Source organism: Prionailurus bengalensis, chromosome D1, assembly GCF_016509475.1.
Source record: "Prionailurus bengalensis isolate Pbe53 chromosome D1, Fcat_Pben_1.1_paternal_pri, whole genome shotgun sequence".
NCBI lineage: Eukaryota > Metazoa > Chordata > Mammalia > Carnivora > Felidae > Prionailurus > Prionailurus bengalensis.
The window spans coordinates 21,923,546-21,945,228 of record NC_057346.1 but is presented as its reverse complement, the minus strand read 5'-3'; the positions used below and the strand labels follow the sequence as shown (position 1 = coordinate 21,945,228).

At 50.0% G+C, this 21,683-nt stretch overlaps 1 protein-coding gene across 4 annotated transcripts; it reads left to right on the top strand.

Annotated features, from left to right (window-relative positions):
- Positions 1-8,038: 8,038 nt before the first annotated feature.
- ROBO4 (roundabout guidance receptor 4) lies at positions 8,039-21,677 on the top strand. Of its 4 annotated transcripts, none has more exons than XM_043579708.1 (18): positions 8,039-8,328; positions 8,659-8,988; positions 9,248-9,405; positions 9,601-9,721; positions 9,978-10,105; positions 10,205-10,433; positions 10,692-10,804; positions 11,527-11,695; positions 11,840-12,022; positions 12,129-12,171; positions 14,072-14,208; positions 14,326-14,589; positions 17,990-18,097; positions 18,224-18,377; positions 18,516-18,761; positions 18,871-19,256; positions 20,705-20,911; positions 21,034-21,677. In XM_043579708.1, the coding sequence occupies exons 1-18, from the start codon at positions 8,109-8,111 to the stop codon at positions 21,042-21,044; spliced, it is 3,207 nt and encodes a 1,068-aa protein (XP_043435643.1). In that variant the 5' UTR covers positions 8,039-8,108; the 3' UTR covers positions 21,045-21,677. The 4 variants fall into 4 exon arrangements, with proteins under 4 accessions (XP_043435643.1, XP_043435645.1, XP_043435644.1 ...); XM_043579710.1 differs by having other exon boundaries at positions 8,040-8,328; positions 18,898-19,256; XM_043579709.1 differs by having other exon boundaries at positions 8,041-8,328; positions 18,239-18,377.
- The last annotated feature ends 6 nt before the right edge of the window (positions 21,678-21,683 follow it).

Sequence of the window (21,683 nt, the reverse complement as noted above, 5' to 3'; positions counted from 1 at the left end):
ATGAACAAAAACTATAGTTTATCATCAACACTATAACAACTCCTCAAGGACATCTTTTGGGAAGAGGGAAAAGCAAGGTTTGAGAGACAAGAAACGATCATGAGTAGAAAGGTAGGCCAATCTAAATAGTGCCTTATAAAATGATAGTAATAGTATCTAACTTGTACTTTCCAAAACCTAACAAATAAAACTCAGGGAAATAATAGCATGCAAATTGGGAGGGGGTTATCAGCATGAAACTATTGCAAGGTCCTGGAATTCTTTGGGGAAGAGAAGATGGTTAAGATATTAAACTTCAGATTTGATTAAATATTCAGGGGAATCTTATCAGAGTAACCACCGAAAGAATAAAATGAGAGAATTGGTATAATTTCCAAACCAGTAAAGGGAAAATAGAATAAAGAAACAAACACAAACACAATCAATTTTTTAAGCCAAGAAAAAAGAAAAAAAATTGACACAGAAAAAGTGAGACAATAGAAAGCCAAAAATAAGGTGGTAGAAACAAGGCTAAATTATAAATAAATTGTAAATGGCCCAAATTCATCAGTTAAAATACAATCTGTTGGATTATATTTTTAATAATTCAGCTATCTGCCATTTAAATGATATATACCCAAAACAAAGATTTGGAAAAGTTGAAAATAAAGTAATGGAAAAAGATATACCAGGCATATAGCAAGTGAAAGGAAGCTGGGGTAGCTATTAACATAAGACAAATGGACTTTGGAACAAAAAGCCTAATTAGTAGGTTGACCTTACATCCTGTTTGCCTGTGACAGTCCTGGCTTACTCCCATTATCCTAGCAACAACTAGTATGCTCTTTGACTCCCAAAAGTATCCCAATTAAATAGATGGACTCCTTTAGTATTAGTCCTTAATAAGGTGCCTTGAATTTGAATGCAAATCATTTATTTCAGGAAATACCAGTAGAGTAGTAAGGAAGTAGATCAGGAAAGACATCAAAGTCAATAAAGGACATGTTATCAAACCAGTTAATACTGTGGGGAACTAGAGCTCAATACTATGGGGAATCCTGAACGAATAGTTTGAAATCAGATTTTAGATAAACTTTAGGATAATCCCAACTGAGAGGCAAGGTAATGGGGGTATTGATCCCCCAAATCCTCATCCATCATTCATTTAGGATAGAAGGCCCTCTTTTCGGGCCTTACCTCTTAGTGCTTCCAACTTGCCCTGCATGTGTCCAAATATGGTCCCCAAATAGAGCTCCATGTATTCATAGAAAGCAGCCTTCAGTGTAGACGTACATTCTGAGGAATTATAAATGGAGCCTCAATAGTGTTTGCTACAGAGGGTAACTGTATAATATTAAATTATTTACTTCACCAAAAAAAATTTTAATTGAATCATGTATATCTAATTAATTAACCTCAAAATATATGAAATATATACATATACACCACATTTTCTTTATCCACTCATCCATTGATGAGTGAATATGGCAACAGGTTGTTTCTGTATCTTGGCTATTGTGAGTAATACTGCAAAGAACATGGGGCTACAGATATCTTTATGAGATCTTGATTTCAATACCTTTGGACATATACCCAGAAGTGGGATTGCTAGATCATAGGGTAGCTCTAGTTTTAATTTTTTAAAGAGCCTCCATGCTGTTTTCCACGGTGGCTGCACCAGTTTGCATTCCCACCAGCAGTGTACTGGGGTTACCCTTTCTCCATACCTTCATTGTGCCTTGTCTTTTTGATGATGGCCATTCTAACTGATGTGAGGTGTTATGTTATTGTGGTTTTCATTTGCATTTCCCTGATAAACCACAGCTACGCATTCACCTGCTACAGGACATCTTGATTGCTTCCAAGTTTTGACAATTACGAATAAAGCTGCTGGAAACATCTGTGTGCAGATTTTTGCATGGACATAAGTTTTCAACTCCTTTGGGTAAGTACCAAAGAGTGCAATGGCCAGAATTCAAGAATAATTTAAACATACAAAATTCATAAATGTTATACACCATGTTAACAGATTAAAGGAGACAAACTATCTCAATAGATACCAAAAAAGATTTGTAGAATTTAAAACTTAATCATGGTCAAAAGCTCTTAACAAGCTAGAAACAAGTGCCCTTTGCACTTTAGAAACCTGATAAATAGCATCTACAAAAACCATCTGCAAACCTCATTTTTTAAAAAATGTTTATTTTTGAGAGAGAGAGAGCAGGGGAGGGAGCAGAGAGAGAGGGAGACAGAGGATCTGAAGCAGGCTCTGTGCTGACAGCAGAGAGCCCGATGTAGGGCTCTAACTTAAAAACCGTGAGATCATGACCTGAGCCGAGGCCGGACACTCCACCAACTGAGCCACCCAGGTGCCCTGCAGACCTCACTCTTAATGGTAGAACTTTAGAAGAATTCTTTTTAAAATGAAAAAGTAAACAGAGATACCCACAATCACTCCTTGTACTCAGCATTGTACTGCAAAGCAAGAAAGAACAGAACGGTATAAAGATGGGAAACGAAAAACAAAAACAGCATATTTGGATTGCATAATTTCCTACACAGGCAACTCAGAAGAAACTACAAACTATATATCAAGGCATCTCAGTTCTTCTTTGCTTTGTAATGAACCACCCCAAAATTGAGTGACTTAAAAGAATATTGTTACAATTCTCTGTGTCAGCAGTTTGTGTTGGACTGGCTAGGTGATTCATTTGCTGGTGCTGCATGAGGTCGCCTGTGTGACCACATCATCTGGTATCCTGAACTCGATCTGGATGCCTAGGATGGCCTCACACACATGTCTGCTGACGGATACTGGCTGTTGGCCCGGAAGTTTAGGAATCTTCAGCTAGAATAGCTCATCTCTACTCCATGTAGCTAAACCAAGCCTCTTCACGTGGCAGTCTCAGAGCGGTGTTTCAAAAAGTCAAGAGCAGAAGCTGCAAGCCCCCTAGAGGCTTAGACTAGAAGTTTCCACACATCACTTCTACTGTATTCCATTAGTCAAAGCAATTCACAAGGCCAGCCTAGCTTCAAGGTGTTGGGGAAAAGATTCCAGTTCTTTGTGGGAGGAAGGGTGACAACATTGCAAAGCGACAAGTATACAAAATGGTAGGGATTATTGCAAATATCTTTGTTAATAGTCTCAACAGGAGGCTTACCAAGTCAGCTAAAAATACATTTAACAAAAATATGTGTAATATTTATACAGAGCAAAATCTAAAACTTCATTGAAAGGCATCAAAGAAGGGCTAAATAAAAGAAGAGGTATACACGTTCATGATCAGGAAGGCTTAAGGTTATAACAAGTCAGTTCTTTCTATATGTTCAATCAGTTCACAAGGTTTTCAAGGAACTTGATAAGCTGAAACCCCAAGTAGAGCCAAGATACTTCTGAAAAAGAGGAAAGGACTCACCCTACCAGATATCAAAATTTATTAGACAGCTCTAATAATTGAGACACTCTGATGTTCATGCAGGAATAGACAAATAAGCCAATGAAACAAGCTATACATATATGGACATTTGATGTGTGACAAGGAATCATTGTAGGTCATTAAATAAGTAACGCTGGGATTATTGTTTACCATCTGAAATATATATACATATATATATATACACACACACATAAGGCATATAAAATAATCAATTAGTGATAGATCAAAGACTTACATGTGAAATTTTTATAGTCTCAAAAGAAAATATGGGAGAATGCCATTTTGACTTTAGTGCAGAAGAGGTTTTCTTCAAAAACAGAAAGAATGTACTAAACATAAAAATAAACATATCTACAGTAAAATTAAGAACATCTGTTACACCATAAAGAAAGAGGAAATATAAGGCCAAATTTGTTTTTGCAGCATCTCTAATCCACAGAGAATTATTATCCAGAATATATAAAACTGAAAGTTACTGAGAAAAAGACAGATAAGAAAATAAAAAATGAGCAAAATATGGAAAGAAGTACTTCCCAGAAGAAAAAATGCAAAGAGTGAGTAAACACTTGAAAAGATGTTCAGCTTTATTATTTAATCAGGCAAATGCAAATTAAGGCAATAATAAAATATTATTTTACATGTTAGATGGTCAAAAATTAAGAAGTCTACCAACCGTCCTGAGAATGTAGCTCAAGGACATTGGTACAACCAACTGATTGGGAAAACTATTGTTACCATCTAAACTTGAATATTTGTATGCCCCAAGACCCAGAAATTTTACTACTAGGTTTATTTATTCCCTAGAGAAACTCTTGAACACTTACAGTCATATCAAAAGACATCTAAAATAAAGATTAGGGGCAGCACTGTTCATAACAGAAGAAGAAAAAACCACTTGATATACTACATGGCAAGGAAATTATCAAAGACACTCTTCTGCAAAGAATCATAGAATTGTTCCTGATTCTTGATAGCACCCAATTTAAAGCAAAGCTTCACTTCCTAGGACCCTCCCCAATATCACCCAGTCAAAGCCCAAATCCTAAAACGGGTTCTTTCTAGCAACTTAGTGTTACTAAATAACACTGAGTAAGTAAGTGTCTCTTACTGAGACACTACACGGTTCCCCATGGTATGTGCACACTCCTTAGTTGCAAGGAATAATAAATCCAACATGTTCAATAACAAGTGTGCTTGTGGTGGTCTTTGGCTGGAAGGCATTGACAAGTTGAACACAAAGTACAGTAACCGATGCTTTTTTCTTCTTGGACATGTGAGCAGATGGTTAAATGTTGATGCTAACAGCCTTTGAAATCTCCATTTGGCCCAATCTCCAATGTTTGGTCTAGGTGTGATCCATAGTCATTGGTGCTGAAAACCTCAAGAAACTGTGTGGTTGAAAGTGTTAGATGTAATATCCCCATGAACCTTGTTATTGCCCATGATGTTGATGGGACCAGGAACTAAGGACTAGATGCTATGCCAGTGAGATGGCATCAGGGCAACTTTCCCATTCACCTCCATTTCCCTCCAGCCATTGGCATCTTGCAACAAAGATGAGAATTTGGAGATTGGGACTTCAGCAAAGAAGAAGAAGAAAAAAAAGGTAAAACAAGAAGACCCAAAGGGCAAGATCTCAAGACCAAAAAGAAAACCTATGAGTAGTTGGGGCTGGCTGTGGCTATGTCGGTCAGGGACAGGGTATGGCATTCCCAGAACACTCAACAGATAATTAACACATATTTATGGGCCCAGCACGCTTCCGCTGCGCGACTCTGCTAATTAACACATATTTAGTATTAACATCTCCATATCTACTATCCATAAACCTCACACAAACATTTTACAGATAAGGAACGTGGGGCTCAGAGAGGTCATGTGACTTATTCAAGGTCTCTCTGCCAGTAAGAGGTGAAACCAGGATCTATGCCTAAGTGTGACTGACTTCAAATCCTACCTGAATTCATACTTGCACCCTACCAGCTTGCCCAGCAGGAGTCCTGGCTGCATCTTCAGAGAACACAGAATAAGAAGCCAGAGAAGCCAGGAGCCAGAAGCAGAAAAAAATTTCCTCTGGAGGGTCCTTCAGAAGGACACTTAACTCCTCTCTTCTCTCTTCCCTCTTATACGCAACTAAAGAGTTACTCACAAAAACACAAAACTCTAAAACCAAGAGGTGAAGGAAGATACTGTATAACTGGTCACTGGCCCCAGAGCAGAACTTCCTGGAAATAACTGGGGGCAGCTCCCACTGACTAATCTCATCCGCATGACTCATCCAGTCGGCTCTTCCTTAGTGGGTGGAAATGAGACAATAGGGATGCTGCTAGGCCAGGTTGCTGGAAATGAGCACTGTGATGTCTGGGAGCCATCCAGACATACCCTACGGTTGGGAATTCCCCTTGGCCATCACGCCATGGATCTCTGAGTGCCCTGGATGCTTGGACTGAGTGAGGAGAGTCTTAATGGCCCCCAGGAACAGCTCAGTTCTCAGCCCTTGGCTCTCCAGAGTCTGGGAATGGAGACAGGCTGAGCTGAAGGCCATCTTCGGGGATGAGGTACGTGACTGAGGGGTAGGGGTTGTTCCTCAGGCTGCTATAGCCTCAGGGGCTCCATTCTTGGGGCACGGCCCTGGAACTCCTCCTCACTGTGAACCTGCCTGTTCTCACTCAACTGAGGATGGGGCTAGTCACGAATCTGTACCATCTTTATGGATTGTAGAAATTTGAGGAAAATCAAGTTGGCATCAAATCATTAGCGGAGAACTTGGTTTGGCTCCCTAAGTCCAGTGTATAAGCAGAAGAGACTAAAGAAAGACTACTGATAGCAACGTTCTTGGGAGCAGGCAGTGTGTGGGGGGGGGGGCAGGCAGACGGGCTTGGGGGTCCGTACTTGGGAAAATCCTAAATCGTGGTACATGCAGGAAATCCACCTGTCCCGCCACATCCTTCCTTGTCTGGTCCTTGGATGACTTCAGTGTCCACATGAATACCCCTTTCATCACTCCAGCCTCCCAGACCCTTGACGTCATGACCTCTGCTCCACTCTGCCCGACACACGTGTGCCCATGCTCGTTCCAAGGGCATTGTCATTGCCCTTAGCTCCTCCATTTCTGAAATACCAGACTCTGTTCTCTAACCCCAATTCCTATTCTTCCAGCCCTGTCACTACGTTGCTTTCACTCTGTCTATTTTTCATCAGCTGGAAATGCCCAGTTTGTAGAGACCATGGTGTTCTCTTGTTCTGATTGTCTTTATCAGTCTTGGTCTGCATTTGAGGGGAAAGAGAAGGTGGAGTGAAGGAGGCCTAGGGCTGTGGCTGTGGCTGGCACAGAGGTCAGGCTGGGAAGGGGGAGGAAGGGAGGGAGTTAGCTGCATTAGGGGCCCCACAGAGGAGCTGGCCGGGAACAATGGGGAACAAAGGCTGGACACTCTTCCGCTGAGCCTCAGCTCCTGGCCTTGGCCTTCCGGGAACAGCTCCAGGAAATGGCTGAGATTCCAGATTTGGGAGGAAGAGACCTGTAAACAGGAGCTGGGCTCTGAGAGGGGAGAGCAGCCTCTCTCTGAGGGGGGGGGGGGGGGGATGCGGGGGGGAGGAGCGGCAGGGTGAGCACAGACTTTTCAGGTTCAGAAGCTATGAGGCTTGCCTGCTATAGCCACAAGGTTTCAGGGATGGAAAGACTCAGTAAAGTTCATTTACTCCAACCACGCTTCCAGGGCCTGAAAAGTATCCCTGCCGAAGATGCTCGAATAGTTTCGGTGATGGGATGTGCATAAAAATAAATAAATAGCAATACTGGTTAACCTTTACTGATCACTTAGAACGCATCAGGCACTGTACTAAGGATTTCATGCAATATCTCATCCCATCCTTGCTCCAGCCCTCGAGGTGGGAACTATTATTATTACTCCTACTTATTTTTAAAATGTTTTTAAGTTTATTTATTTTGAGAAAGACAGAGACAGCGTGAGTCGGGGATGGGCTGAGAGAGAGGGAGACAGAGAATCCCAAGCAGCCTCTGCTCTGCCAACGCAGAGCCTGATGCGGGGCTTGAACTCAGGAAACCACAAGATCGTGACCTGAGCTGAAACCAAGAGTCGGACACTTAACCCACTGCCACATTATGACTCCTAGTTTACAGGTAAGGAAACGAGCTTGCAAGGATGAAGGGACTCTCCCAAGGTCTCAGAGAGCTTATTTGATTTGTCTGTGAGCTGAACAGGAACACACTGTGAGCTTCTCCCGGATTGTCCCAGAGCCTCTAAAGCCTTCCCATCTTCTGCCCTACCCACCGCTTATCCTCGGACAACTGGGCTGTGGGATGACAATATGCTCCTGCTTCCCTCCCCTTAGCTGCCTCAGCCCACTTCTCTCTCCCCTCAGCTTCTTAGTGCCGTGCCCTGAGCCTCCACCTCTGGGCCCCCATTCCACTCTAGCAGGGAGCCACTCAGAGTAGAGGGGTAAGAACGGCCATCAAGGTTTAGATGGAGGCTGAAAGTTAAAGGACGAAGGCTGTGTTTTGGAACTACGTCAGCGTGAGGACGGCCTTTAGGAAATCCCAGACTAGATCACAAGGTAAACTTTAGGGCCTGGGCTGGAGTCAGGGGTGATGGCTAAAGGGTCAAGGGCAGAGAGTTTCTCTCTGCTGGTCTCCTCCCAGTTCTCCAAGGCACCGAGGGCCAGGCAGGAAGCATGGGTTTCCTCAAAGCTGCTTCCCTCCTGGGGCAGAGTCTCGGTCACAAACAACCACCACCACCCCACCCCGCCCCTCCTTCCCTCCGCTGTGAGCTCAGAGCTGCAGGACAAAGTGCCTGGGACCACGAGAGAGGCCTGAGAGCAGCCATGGGCTCTGGAGGATCAGGCCTCCTCGGGGCCCCGTGGCCCCTGCCTCTCCTGCTTCTGCTTGTCACCGGTGAGTGTGGCCCTCCCCTCTCCTAGCCCCTGCTCCCTTGATCCAAGGCCTGGACAAGGGGAGAAGAGGTCCCCCTTGCTCCCTTGCTTCCCTTTTTTCGTGGGGGTACCAGAGATGATGATGATGATGATGATGTATATGTGAGACAGAGACAGACAGACAGATTGAGAGCTCTGCAGATCCTTGTCTGGATGCCCTGCATAGCAGCTCTCTCCCCTCCCAGATTGTTAATGGAAGTTATCTTCAGGCAAGAGAGGGCAGAAGAGATGTTCAGGGATTTGGGGGCCCTGTTGGTAGTCGGACTGGGCTCCGCCCCCCTTTCCCTTCCAGGAGGTATGGCTCAGGACTCCCCACCCCAGATCCTAGTCCATCCCCAGGACCAGCTGCTCCAGGGCCCCGGCCCCGCCAAGATGAGCTGCCGAGCCTCGGGCCAGCCGCCTCCCACCATCCGCTGGCTGCTGAACGGGCAGCCCCTGAGCGTGGTGCCCCCAGACATACACCACCTCCTACCAGACGGAACGCTCCTACTGCTGCGGCCCCCTGCCCGGGGACGTGCCCACGACGACCAAGCCCTATCAACAGACCTGGGTGTCTATGCATGCGAGGCCAGCAACCGGCTGGGCACAGCGGTCAGCCGAGGCGCTCGGCTGTCTATGGCGGGTAAGGCCTGGGAGGGGAGGCCCGGGGCGGGGTGCACCTGAGGCCAGATGCCTGAAGTGAGGACATATAGGGGGATATCTACGAGGGAAGGCCTGGGCTGGGTGAACTGAGGAGGGTGGGGCTCTGAAGAGTAAGCACAAGGCGGCGAAATGGTGGATAGACCAGAATGGGGCCAGTGTGGTAGGAGTCACCAAGGCAGGACCTCTGCGGAGGGGAGCACTGGACGTTCCTCCCTGCTGACCCTCCATCATCCCTGCAGTCCTTCGGGAGGCTTTCCAGACCCAGCCTCAGGATACAGTGGCCACTGTGGGCAAGCAGGTGGTTCTGGAGTGCGGGCCGCCCTGGGGCCACCCAGAGCCCACAGTCTCGTGGTGGAAGGATGGAAAACCACTGGCCCTACAGCCAGGGCGGCACGTGGTGAGTGAGCCCCCCTTCCCCATACTTTCTCTGGTCCTGAGCATAACTGGGCACACCCTGAGGGAGTCACCTGCCCTCCAGCCCCCGTGTCCCCTGCAGAATTTGAGGAAGGGAAGGCAATGAGGCCTGAAGCTTCCCTCCCCAGTCTGAGCCCCTCCCACATGAGACACTTCACAAAGCGCCTGGCCCTGACAGGTCTCCAGGGGGTCGCTGCAGATGGCAAGAGCAGAGAAGAGCGACACAGGCACCTATATGTGTGTGGCCACCAACAGCGCAGGACGACGGGAGAGTCGGGCAGCCAGGGTGTCTGTCCAGGGTAAGTCGAGGGTGGTCAGCTAAAGTTAGGGCCTGGTTCTGGCTGGGGTCAGCGTACGTGGGGGTCAACCTGGGATCAGGATCAGAGTGACACGGGCCCCATCGAGAGGGATGTTCCCCAATCCTGGAGTAGAAATAGGAGTGCTCTAGACTGGGAAATCTAGGAGTTGTGGTTTCTCCAAGTCTGGAGGATGTTTCACCCCTCAGTCCCATCACTCTGGCCTACGGCCCCCAGCCCAGCCCTATGCTCTCCACAGAGCCCCAGAACTACAAGGAACCTCTGGAGTTGCTGGCTGTGCATATTCAGCTGGAAAATGTGACCCTGCTGAACCCAGACCCCGAAAAGAGCCCCAAGCCCGGGCCTGCTGTGTGGCTCAGCTGGAAGGTGAGGCCCAGGCCCTAAGGGTGGGTGCCAGTCCGAGCTCAAGAAAGAGCCGGCCGTCAACTCCTTGACCTCCTATCCTTCCTCTGGACTCTTTCCCAGGTGAGCGGCCCTGCTGCACCTGCTCAGTCGTACACAGCCCTGTTCAGGGTCCAGACGGCCCCAGGAGGCCCGGGAGCTCCCTGGGCAGAGACCCTGCTGGCCGGCTGGCAGAGCGCGGAGCTTGGGGGCCTCCTCTGGGGCAAAGACTACGAGTTCAAAGTGAGACCGTTCTCCGGCCGGGCTCAAGGCCCTGACAGCAACGTGCTGCTCCTGAGGCTGCCTGAACAAGGTCAGAGACAGATGTCTAAAGGACCCAACAGTATACTCTCTGATGCCTTCTTGTCTGCGGGCCCCTGGACTGTCCCACTCCAGTTTGGAGGGACGGTGGGCCTTACTCCTGGACTCCCTTCTGCCATGGCCAGGCAAGCAGAGCTGCAGGAATCTCCTATTCTTACCAGTGTGGTCTCTGACCATGTCCCCATCCCAGATCTTTTTCCTAGAGTCCCCTCCTTCAGCATCCCTTACAGCCTCTCTTCCTCCCCTCCAGTGCCCAATGCCCCTCCCGGGGAGGTGACCTTAAAACCTGGCAACGGCAGTGTCCTTGTAAGCTGGGTCCCACCACCTGCTGAAAACCACAATGGCATCATCCGTGGCTACCAGGTACCCCCCCACCACCTGCCTAGTGGTGCCAGGACATCCTCTTGCCTGGCATCCTGCATACCCTTGTTCTGGGCACTAGGAAGCAGCACCTGTGCAGAGAAGCAAGGAAAACTTGCTGTCGCTGAGCAAGGGTCTGCCCGACACTGCCAGGCACTTTCCTACATGATCTCATTTCATCTCAGAGTCCGTCCTGGGTTATTATCCCTAATTTATGGACATGGAGAGTGAGGCCAAGGCCACAGGTGCAGGAAACAGAGCAGGAATCAAACCAGGCTGTGTCTGACTGTCAACTTCTAAGCCAGTGGGATCAGAATGTGGCTCTTGGGCCAGCAACACCAGCATCGCCTGACAACTTGTTAGAAATGCAAATCCTTGGGTCCTTCCCAGGCTGATGAATCAGAAACTCAGGGACGGACCTAGCAACCTGGATTGGTAACAAATCCTCCCAGTGACTCGAAAGCACAGTGAAATTGGAGAACCACGGCCTAACGCCCATTTTAGCAGATTGTTTTTTGTCCCCCCTGCTGTCAGCCTAGAGAGAAGGCTCTCTCACTCCGTAGGGAGAAGGGAATAGGAAGTGTGGCTACATCGGGTGGGGGAGTGCTCCCAGGGGAACAGCGGGGCAGGATGACCACATGGCCAGTGGTGGAGGACTCGGCCCCTGGGATGGCGCAGGGGGTGGTGCGGGGGGTGGTGAGTGCCCATTTCCCCTTGTGCCTCAGGTCTGGAGCCTGGGCAACACTTCGTTGCCCCCAGCCAACTGGACTGTGGCGGGCGAGCAGACCCAGCTGGAGATGGCCACCCAGATGCCAGGTTCCTACTGCGTACAAGTGGCTGCGGTCACGGGCGCTGGGGCTGGGCCCCCCAGTAGCCCTGTCTGCCTCCTCTTAGGTGAGGGCGGTGCCCACCCGTACCCCGCGAGCCCCCATCCCCACCTTCCTCTCGCCCTGTTCCCGCCTCACACGTCCAGCTCATTGTCTGCATGACCCTCATAGCGCCACCCACCCCTCCCACTGAGCTCAAATTCCCACATAGAGCGGACCATGGAGCGAGCCACTCAAGAACTCAGCGATGGTCCCTGGACCCTGGAGCAGCTGAGGGCCGCCCTAAGGCGGCCAGAAGTGATTGCTAGCGGGGGTGTTGTGCTCTGGCTGCTGCTGCTGGGCACTGCCGTGTGTGTCCACCGCCGGCGCAGAGCTGGGGTTCACCTGGGCCCGGGTAAGAGGATGGACCCCCGGGGGGCCCAGGCCACACGATGCAGGGGCTTAGATCTCTGGCCAGGTGTTAGGCCCTCTGGATTTAGCTCTCTCCCTTTTGCTCCCAGGTCTGTACAGATACACCAGTGAGGACGCCATCCTAAAACACAGGTGAGAGATGAAATGCGGGGGGGCTTGAGGTGAGGGGGCAGGTAGAGGGGCCAAGGGGCCGTGGAGCTGGGACAGAGAGTTGGATGGAATGCTGTCTCCCCTACTGCCAGGCAGTTCGGGACCCTACTACCCAAATCTCTCCTGAACTCCAAGTGAGAATTAATTTCTCTTTCATTAGTGTTCCTACCACACTGCTTGACAGTTGAGTAAACGGAGACGCAGAGACGCCAGACTTAAGTGACTTTGCCCGAGGCTACACTGCTAGTAGCTGGCCTTCTGAATTCCCAATCTAGGACTCTTGTCACCCACCTCTCACTAATCCTCACTACACTCTCCTGCTGACCCATTCTGCTAGGTGGGGAATAACTAGCACGGGACGACCAGCCTAATTTCTCATTTTCTCTGTAGACCCCGGGTCTGCCTAGCAGCGCCTTCGCATTCAGGAAATCACCCAAATAGGGAGTGATCTTCACAATAATCACCCACAGTTCCAGCAGAGGGCGCTCTGCCCCTATGTTCTCAATTCTCACACCTCGTTCTCAGTAGCAGGGTCAGCTTGCAGGTACACCTGCTCCAAGTGTCTTTGGCTGCCAAAGCAAGTCTGTGGTTATGAGACAGGGTGCCAAGAAAGAAAAGATACTTTTTTGTCCTGTTGGCTGAGTTTCACACTAAATAACCATTTCATCTCTCTGCTCTTTTATCTCGTTGGATTTCCTCTGAAGGGCTTCACGTTCCAAGTCTGCATCTTTCAACAGAAGTTTATCAAGTACCTACAATGTGCCAGACACGTCCAGCCCTTGGGTTACCATTTTGCAAGGTTCCGAGTGGGCTGGGGCCGTATATTCCTGCGTTATTCTGTGCTCACTGGCCTTTCTCTTCCAGCTACCTCCTGGCCTTTGTTCTGTCCCCGAACCTTCTCTGGCTCCCCTGGAACTTTATCCCTTGTCTCTGAAGGGGATTCCACTCTGATTCTCTTGTTCATCCATCTCTTTAGCACAGGCTCCGTCCACCGGACAGCCATGCCAGCATATGCATGCAATCGAGAGCTAGATGTGTGGAAACATGTATAAGACACGTGGAAGAGGTGGGGTGGGGGAAAATTCCACGTCTACCCTGATGGTACGAAGGGGAAAGGCAAAAGAGCAGCGGGAAGAACTAGCCTGCTATGTTCATAGGGAAAGATAAGCTGTTTGGTCTGGCTAGGATGTGGGTTGCAAGATGTATCGGAGTAAAGGATAAGGTCAGGGAGCTGAAGGCCAGACCAACAAGGGTGCTGCTCGCCCTGCTAGGCAGCTGGTAAATGGGGAGCCACTGACGGTTCTAGGCAGAGAAGTGCTTTGGTATGATCTCTGTTCTTGAAAGATTGCTCAGGCAGCCAGCAGGACGCCCGGTTCAAAGGGAACCAGACTAGAGGTACAGAAGGCAAATTCCACGTAGCAAACTCTTGCTCTGCCAGCTGAGTGATCTCACATTTCCTCATTTCAACTCAAAACATCAGCCTTATATGGCAGCCCTTTTACAGATAAAGAACCAGGGCTTAGGCTAATAGACTTCTTTGCCCAGAGTCGCACACATAGGCTGTAGCAGATGGGGATTTTCACACTGGGTTTGTCTGTCCCCGGATCTGTGTTCCCTTTGTTTCAACACATAGCTGTCTCTCTTTAATGCCTCCTCATTCTGGGCCACTTGGACTTCCCCGGTCCCAGAATAAGAAAGGACCACTGAGTTTTGGGATGCCAGGTCAGAGATCCTAAGGAGTCTGTAAAGGGCTGGAAAGCAGCAAGAATAAAGCTGCTGCCACCCTCTACTCAACCCCTTCTGCTACCCTCTGAACTGGAGGTCTTGTCCAATGATGTTCTCGCTTTACCCCATTTCTTCTGTCCCCCCCCCATTGTCCCAGGATGGATCACAGTGACTCCCCTTGGCTGGCAGACACTTGGCGCTCTACCTCTGGCTCTCGGGACCTGAGCAGCAGCAGCAGCCTCAGCAGCAGGCTGGGAGTGGACCCCCGGGACCCACTAGACTGTCGTCGCTCCTGTGAGCATGCCCAGTGGGGCCAGGGCTCTGCAGTGGAGCAGGGATCCCAGGGCTGGAGATGGGCGTTGTGGGGGTGGGAGGCACTCACCGTAATTCTTCCTGTCATTTTTACCACAGTGATCTCCTGGGATCCCCGAAGCCCTGGTGTGCCCCTGCTTCCCGACACCAGCACTTTTTATGGCTCCCTCATCGCTGAGCTGCCTTCCAGCCCCCCAGCCCGGCCAAGCCCCCGGACCCCAGCTGTCAGGCGCCTCCCGCCCCAGCTGGCCCGGCTCTCCAGCCCCTGGCCCAGTCCAGACAGCCTCTGCAGCCACAGGGGACTCTCTTCTCCCCGCTTGCCTCTGGCCCCTGTGGAGGCTTGGAAGGCCAAAAAGAAGCAGGGTAAGGATGGGGAGCATAGACACAACCCGAAGCGGGTGGCAGGAGGACCAGGAGTGGGAACGTGGTGGGACCGTGGCCTGGAGACCTCGAAGCCAGATGTGGGCTGTATCCCACCCACGGCTTCCAGTTCCCTGCCCTGGTGGACACCAGGTCTCCCCGCTATCACCAAGGCACTCAGAGAGGGGTGTGCTGGCCTCCGCTTTTCTTTACATGGTTGTCTGCTTCCACTCGACCCACACCAGCAGTGGGCCCTCTTTCTGCATGCAATTGAATTTGGCAAACATTTCGTAAGCACCACTGTAAGCCAGATGTGGGGACACAAGAGACAGTTCTTGCCATCTAAGGGCTCAGAGTATGGTGACAGTGCCTGACCAGCACATAAGGAACTCTAGAACCTGGCGGTGTGCGACCGGTGCTAGCTTGAAGCCTCATCTCCATGGACACTGTGCACGGGCCTCTCCAGGCACTGACTCCCCACTCACTTCCCAGAGCAGATTAATTCCCTTCTGCCCAGATTCCTCTCCTGAATTCCAGCTACTTGCTTCGCCTTTCCAGAGAGAAATAATTACAGTCTCTGTTTCTTTTGGAACTACTATACGTTAGGTGCTTTATTTGTTTCATTTAATCCCCCCAACCTATTGGCTAGATATTATTTCTCTAATTTTGCAGGTGGGGAAAGAGGATCAGAAATGAGTCACTTGTTCAAAATCCCACAAGTCAGTAAGCTGCCGAACTCAGATTCGAAGCCAAAAAGGTCTGCTTCCTAAGGCCACCCTCTGAGAGCTCCCTTAGAAGATTTGATTCTATCACTATTTTCTCTTGTTTCTGAATGTGGGTCTGAGCCCCACCTGCTGTCTTCACAAGCCTTCTGTGCTGCTTAGTAAGACTTACGAATGTCCTACAGCCAATTCTTTCTTCCCCCCAGTGGATATAATCCAAATTTCACAGAGACAAAGATGGATACAGAGTAATTAAGAGCTTGTCCAATATCCAGAACTTTATGACTCTAAATATTAGCAAAGCTGGCATTCTTTCCAGCTTCGCCTCAGATGTATTGCATTAGGAATCCTCAGTGGGCACAAAATAGCAGCTAAAAAGGGATTGAACCAGTCCCATTTAAAACCCAGCCTTCCCACGGAGAACGGCACTGACCCGATTTAATGTAGAGCTCATCTTCGACTGTTAATACTGCTGGGAAAAAAAATGAGAAATTTTCTACAGCCAATTCTTCAGAAAGGTTCCAATTCCAAGATGAGACTTAGGTCCTCACTTCACCCTGTGTCTCTTCACCCCAGCCCCGCTGGTTGACCACAGTAAGGCCCCTGGGCTGGTGGACACTTAATCGCCCACCTCTGGCTCCTGGGACCTCAGCCACAGCAAGTTCGTGCTATGGTCTGGTCAGAGCCATGGAGTTTGGCTCTGCTGCTGTAAGTCCAAAAGACTGAGGATTCTTTGTCATCTAACGCTGGCAAGCTCTCTCAGTGCCCCCTACTCCCTTGATCTGTTTATTCTTTTTTTCTTATTATTTGCCCTTAGGTGGGTTTTTTTCTCCACCACTGATATGCTCAGAACTGTACTCTCCCGTGTTTCATCCATTATATAAGGATGTTAGTTTCACTCTTCCAGATACGCCCACTGAATATCCTAATTCATTCATTAATTAATTAGTACAAATATTAATTGCCATTCAGGTGTGCCCAGTGAGATTTGACCTAACCTTCATAACATTTTTATGGTGTAGTTTGCTCAAATAACAGTGAAACTAAGATCCAAGTAATTACAAGCAGGGTGGAAGGAGGCTTTTTGTTATGAGAATCCTTTAGAGGAAATGAATGGGTTGGGACAAATGTGGCCTTTTCTAGGACTGGCCTTTCCTCTTCCTCTTCCACACAAACCAACCAACTGACATGGGTCCCATTTCTGAGCTTTCTCAGGAAGCCAGGCACCAGACGAGACAAAGCTGTTCAGAGCAGAGTTGGAGCACCTGAAGTTGGCCTCCAGAACTCCCTAGATCATACAACTAAAGGAAATTTAAAAAACAAAGCAGCCTAGGTACAAAAGGAAATTTTGATGGAGGAAGTCTAGCCATTGTGTGGGTTTTCATCCCAGAGGCTCAGAAGGTCTGGCCACCGTATAGGGATTCCCAGGGGCCAGATAGTCTCAGGGAATGCCGTAGCCTTGATCTCCTCCCTGCTCTGAACCTGCCCATGGTGGCTTCCAAATCTTTGAGGACAGCTGTGCCTTGAGGATCCTGCCTGGTCTCTGGTTTACCAAGGAAGGAACCCCCTTCCTGACTGAGCTTCTGATCATGTGGCACAAATCTGAAGACTGGTTCCTTTTTGCCTTTACTTGATAGTTTCCTGGTTCCTGGTCTTGAGGAAATCTCTTCCATCACCCTTCTGGTTCCCTTTTGGCTTAAACTGAGATCCATTTGGGGTTTGGCCTGACCAAGAAGCATGCTCTAGGGTCACTGCACCCAGCTAGGTCTGTTTCTTCAGTTACCTCAGCTTCTCCACTATCAGAGTTCACTGAGAGCCCTGTCTCTTAAGTGGCCATGTGAGCCAGATGGTAGCTGCAATCTTGTGATTCTTCTCACCTTGTGTTCACATCTACCTCTCTCAGATTATCCATCTGTTTGTTCATTCATTCAACAAATATCACCGAATATCTATTGGTAGGGCACTGTCTCCCTGGGTGAGACCAACACTCTTCCTATTCTAGAGGTCCTCTCCTCCTCAGCTGACTCCTGTCCCACTCGGCATGGTGTGGGGTTGTCTTACCTACTCAGCTCAACTTGACAGTCCAACCCTTCTTCCCAAGTGAGAAACACTCGGGTTTCTCGGGCAAGGTTACCCACAACCATGTGAGATATTTGTAATGTGAGAAATGGAAATTAACAGATTCTCTTCAAGAAAAGAAGGGGTATTTGTCTTCACAGAGCCAAAATTCATGAGAAGAGTAGCAAGGTAGGGGGATAGAGATCAGGAAGATTGGGATGTATACATGAGGAAAAGAAAGTTGTCCAAGTATCTTTTAGGCACCAGGAACTTTCCAATCTGTTTTTAGAAATAAATTAAAATTGGCAAAACTATGGTTTCACTGGATGTTCCCAAATGAAACAGGAGCCCAGAACATTTAGTGGATTTGCCTGAGGTCACACAGCAACTATGTAACTGCGCTGGGCTGTGAGCGCAGGTCTTTTGACTCTAAGCCTCTTGCTACCTTCCTGCCAGGGGGAAGGGGGTCGGGGCAGAGGACGCAGGGTGGTTCTTCCCTCTTGTCTCTGAATTCAGGGACCCTAACGCCTGACTGAATGACAAGGCTGAACATAGAGCCTGTGGTTGGGGTCTGAAAGGCCCACCCTGGCTTGCCCCCCACCCACTGACTCTCGCCTTTGCAGAGCTGCACCAAGCCAACAGCTCCCCGCCCCTCCGGGCCAGCCACCCTATGGAGTTCTGGGCCTGGGAGTTGGGGAGTAAAGGCTCCAAGAACCTTTCCCAAAGTCCAGGTAAGAGGAGGCCCTGAGAGGAAAGTGAGGAGGTGAGGCAGGGTGTAGGGGTGGGAGTGGGAACAGGAAGCTGGGGGACAGGGTTGGGGCTGGGGCTCATGGGGGCCCTGCCATTCTCACCCCTAGGCTATTGTTCTCCAGGAGCCGTGCCCCAAGCTCTGGTTGCCTGGAGGGCCCTGGGACCGCAGCTCCTCCGATCCTCCAATGAGCTGCTTTCGCGCCCTCTCCCCTCAGCACCCCTCGCTTCTCGTGGAGCCTCCACTCAGAGTCAGCAGACCCAGTAAGAGGGCATGGGGTCAGGAAGCAGGGGTGGGGGACTGGGGTGTGAGTGGTCTTTGCTGTGCTTGAACAGGGGCTGGGGGAGGGGTGGACAGGGGCTGCAGTAATGACCCTGTCATCACTCTCTTACCCCCATCAGGCCCTCGGCAGAGCCCCAAGCTCCCTCCTCCCTCCCACTGCCAGCTGCCCCCCTCCCCATCCCTGTCCCCTCCAGTCCCCCCAGTCCCTCCAGCCCCCAGGCCTCTTCCCTCTCTGGCCCCAGTCCACCTTCCAGTCGTCTGTCCAGCTCCTCGCTGTCATCCCTGGGGGAGGATCAGGACAGTGTACTGACTCCTGAGGAGGTGGCCCTGTGCCTGGAGCTCAGTGACGGTGAGGAGACCCCCAGGTGAGTTGTCTGAGGGATGACCAAAGGACTGTAGATACGCACACAACAGGGGTATGCTTATCTCAACTGGAATGTCTCTGCTGTGCCAGTAGACCCACCTCAACCATAGCACTGTGTCCCATTTTGCCTTTTCTAGGAATAGTGTCTCTCCTATGCCAAGGGCTCCTTCACCCCCTGTCACCTACGGCTACATCAGCATCCCGACAGCCTCAGAGCTGGCGGACGTGGGCAGGGCCGGAGGAGGGGTGGGGTCCGAAGTGAGGGGCTTGCTGTGCCCACCCCGGCCCTGCCCCACCCCCACCCCCAGCGAGGGCTCCTTGGCCAACGGCTGGGGCTCAGCCTCCGAGGACAACGCCCCCAGCGCCAGAGCCAGCCTTGTCAGCTCCTCTGACGGCTCCTTCCTTGCGGACGCCCACTTTGCCCGGGCCCTGGCAATGGCTGTGGACAGCTTTGGCTTTGGTCTGGAGCCCAGGGAGGCCGACTGCGTCTTCATGGGTATGTGAGACCACCCTGCCTTTCTCCTCACCCCACCCCTTGGAATGAACTCAGATCCCATAAGAACCCCTCCCTCCTTTTCCCCAACCAAGAGGCAGGGCTTCCTAATCATTGTCTTTGTTGTTTTTTTTTTTAAGTTTGTTTCTTTATTTTGAGAGAGAGAGAGAGAGAGAGCCTCGTGAGCAGGGGGAGGGGCAGAGAGAAAGGGAGAGAAAGAAGTCCAAGCAGGCTCAGTGCTGTCAGCACAGAGCCTGATGTGGGGCTCCACCTAACAACCGTGAGACCATGACTTGAGCCGAAATTAAGAGGTGGACGCTAAACCGACTGAGCCACCCAGGCGCCCCCCAATCATTGTCTTTGTGGTTATCCTTAAAACAGCCAGCTTTTTATTTTATTACTATGCCCCAGGCCCTGTGATAAGTGCTTTATATACATTCAATATTAAAACTCTATGAAAAATATTATCTTTCTCTTCCAAATGAGGGAACTGTAAGTCAAACAGGTTTTTTAACTTGCCCAAGGTTGCCCACAAGAACAAGGACAAAATGTTCAAGTCTAAAGCCCAGAGGCAGCCAGTTATATTGCCCTCCCCCCAGGTCCCTCGTCTTACCCAGACACCGATCACCAGGAAAGATTGCTCCCCACCTCTTCTATTTACTATTTACTCCAACCCCCTGTTCCAGATTCTCCTCATGATGGGAACTTCTGTTTTCTCTCTTATTTCCCACTGTGCTTGCAAGCCCTCCTCTTGTCCTGTCTGTGGCTGGGATAAAGGGAAGATGGGCTCACTCCTTCACATGTCTACCAGAGTGGGACCATTATCTCCAAGGCAACAGAAGGTAGCTCAGGGCTCCCCGTGCCCCTTCCTCATACACTCTGTCAGATCCCCTATCGCCATCCTATGAACCCCAATAAAAACAACCAGGCTTGTAGTAAACGGGAAAGCAAGGATTATCCAGGGTAGAAGTGCCCACAACAGAGGGAGAAGAAAGGTGCCCAGGGAGAGGAAGGGTAAAGGGAAAGAGTATGGATAGAGGGCCAGAGCTGGGGGGCACCTGGGTGGTTCAGTCAGTTAAGTGTCTGACTCTTGGTTTTGGCTCTGGTCGTGATCTCATGGTTTCCACACCAACAGTGTGGAGCCTGCTTGGGATTCTGTCTCCCTCTCCCTCTGCCCCTCCCCCCACTCACACTGCCTGTCTCTCTCAAAATAAATAAGTAAATAAATAAAAAGAAGGCCAGAGGTGGGCTAGGAGGAAACAGTTCAAGCTATTCTCCCTAAGAAACCAATGGACTGATTCCAGTGGCCCCCAGAATTGATGGGCCGAGTTGGGGCTAGGTTATCTTCTGGGTTGGATGTATGCCTTAAGCAGGTCCTAAGTGTTCTGCCCTAAACTGGTCCCTCAGAGTGAAGGCCAACCCTCCACAAACAAATCTACCCTCCCTGACAGATGCCTCCTCACCTCCCTCCCCCCGGGATGACCTCTTCCTGACCTCCACCCTCTCCCTGCCCCTGTGGGAGTGGAGGTCAGACTGGTTGGAGGACATGGAGAACAACCACAGCCAGAGGCTGGGAAGGGGGCTGCCTCCCTGGCCCCCCGACTCTCGGATCTCTTCCGGAAGAAGTCAGCTCAGCCGTCCTGAGCCCAAGGCCGGCAGTAAGTGCCTGTCTGCCATACTCTTGATGGAGGGATTCTGGGGAGGAGCCAAGAGGCAACCCCTGGGGTTGGAGAGGTGAGATTAAGGAGGGTAACTCCATTCTCCTTCAACTTCCCTGCAGGCTCCTCATGAAGTGTACCTGAGACAGGAGACGGCCAAGAGGAGAATCAAAAACCACCCCGCTGAGGAGTGTCAGTCTTGGCCTGTATTCTCTGCAGCTGGGGGACCACCTTGCCTCGCCACCAGGACAGTTCTCCTTCCGGGATTGTGAGAACAAATGAAAGCAAAACAAAATAAGAGCAAAGCAGACCTGGAGCCCCCAGTGAGCAAAAAGTCATCTCGGCCTGACTCCTACCCCTTGCTTTCTCCTCTGCTCCATCCATCCCAAACCGGGTCTTGTGGCCTGAGAAGCAGGCTTATCTCCTGATCTCCCCCCCCCCCCCACTTGCATCACCAGAAGTGGAAGAACCAGAGATCTTCCCGGACAACAGCATCTTGTGGGACAAGCTGGTTAGGGAAGGAGCTTTATGGAGCCATGCCCCTCAGGAAGGCACCTTTCCTACGTAGGCAGGCTCACTTCTCCCCAGCCACACCCGTAAAGGAAGGATGGAGGAACACCCAGTGAGGACCAGCCTTGTTTCCAAGGCAGAGGGTCCAGAATGGACCTAGGGAGGGAGCCAAAGGAAGGGTGGAAAATGTGGGGCCAACACCCTCTTCATACTGTGGACTCTATGAGCTTAAGAAATTGATACCATTAAACTGAAATGACTT

Bases quoted from the DNA above. Each gene is read 5' to 3' on its own strand.
- ROBO4 (XM_043579708.1), top strand. From the start codon at position 8,109: ATGGGTTTCCTCAAAGCTGCTTCCCTCCTGGGGCAGAGTCTCGGTCAC. The intron at 9,406-9,600 runs GTGAGTGAGCCC...TGGCCCTGACAG, and splicing joins TACAGCCAGGGCGGCACGTG to GTCTCCAGGGGGTCGCTGCA. The intron at 10,805-11,526 runs GTACCCCCCCAC...CTTGTGCCTCAG, and splicing joins GCATCATCCGTGGCTACCAG to GTCTGGAGCCTGGGCAACAC.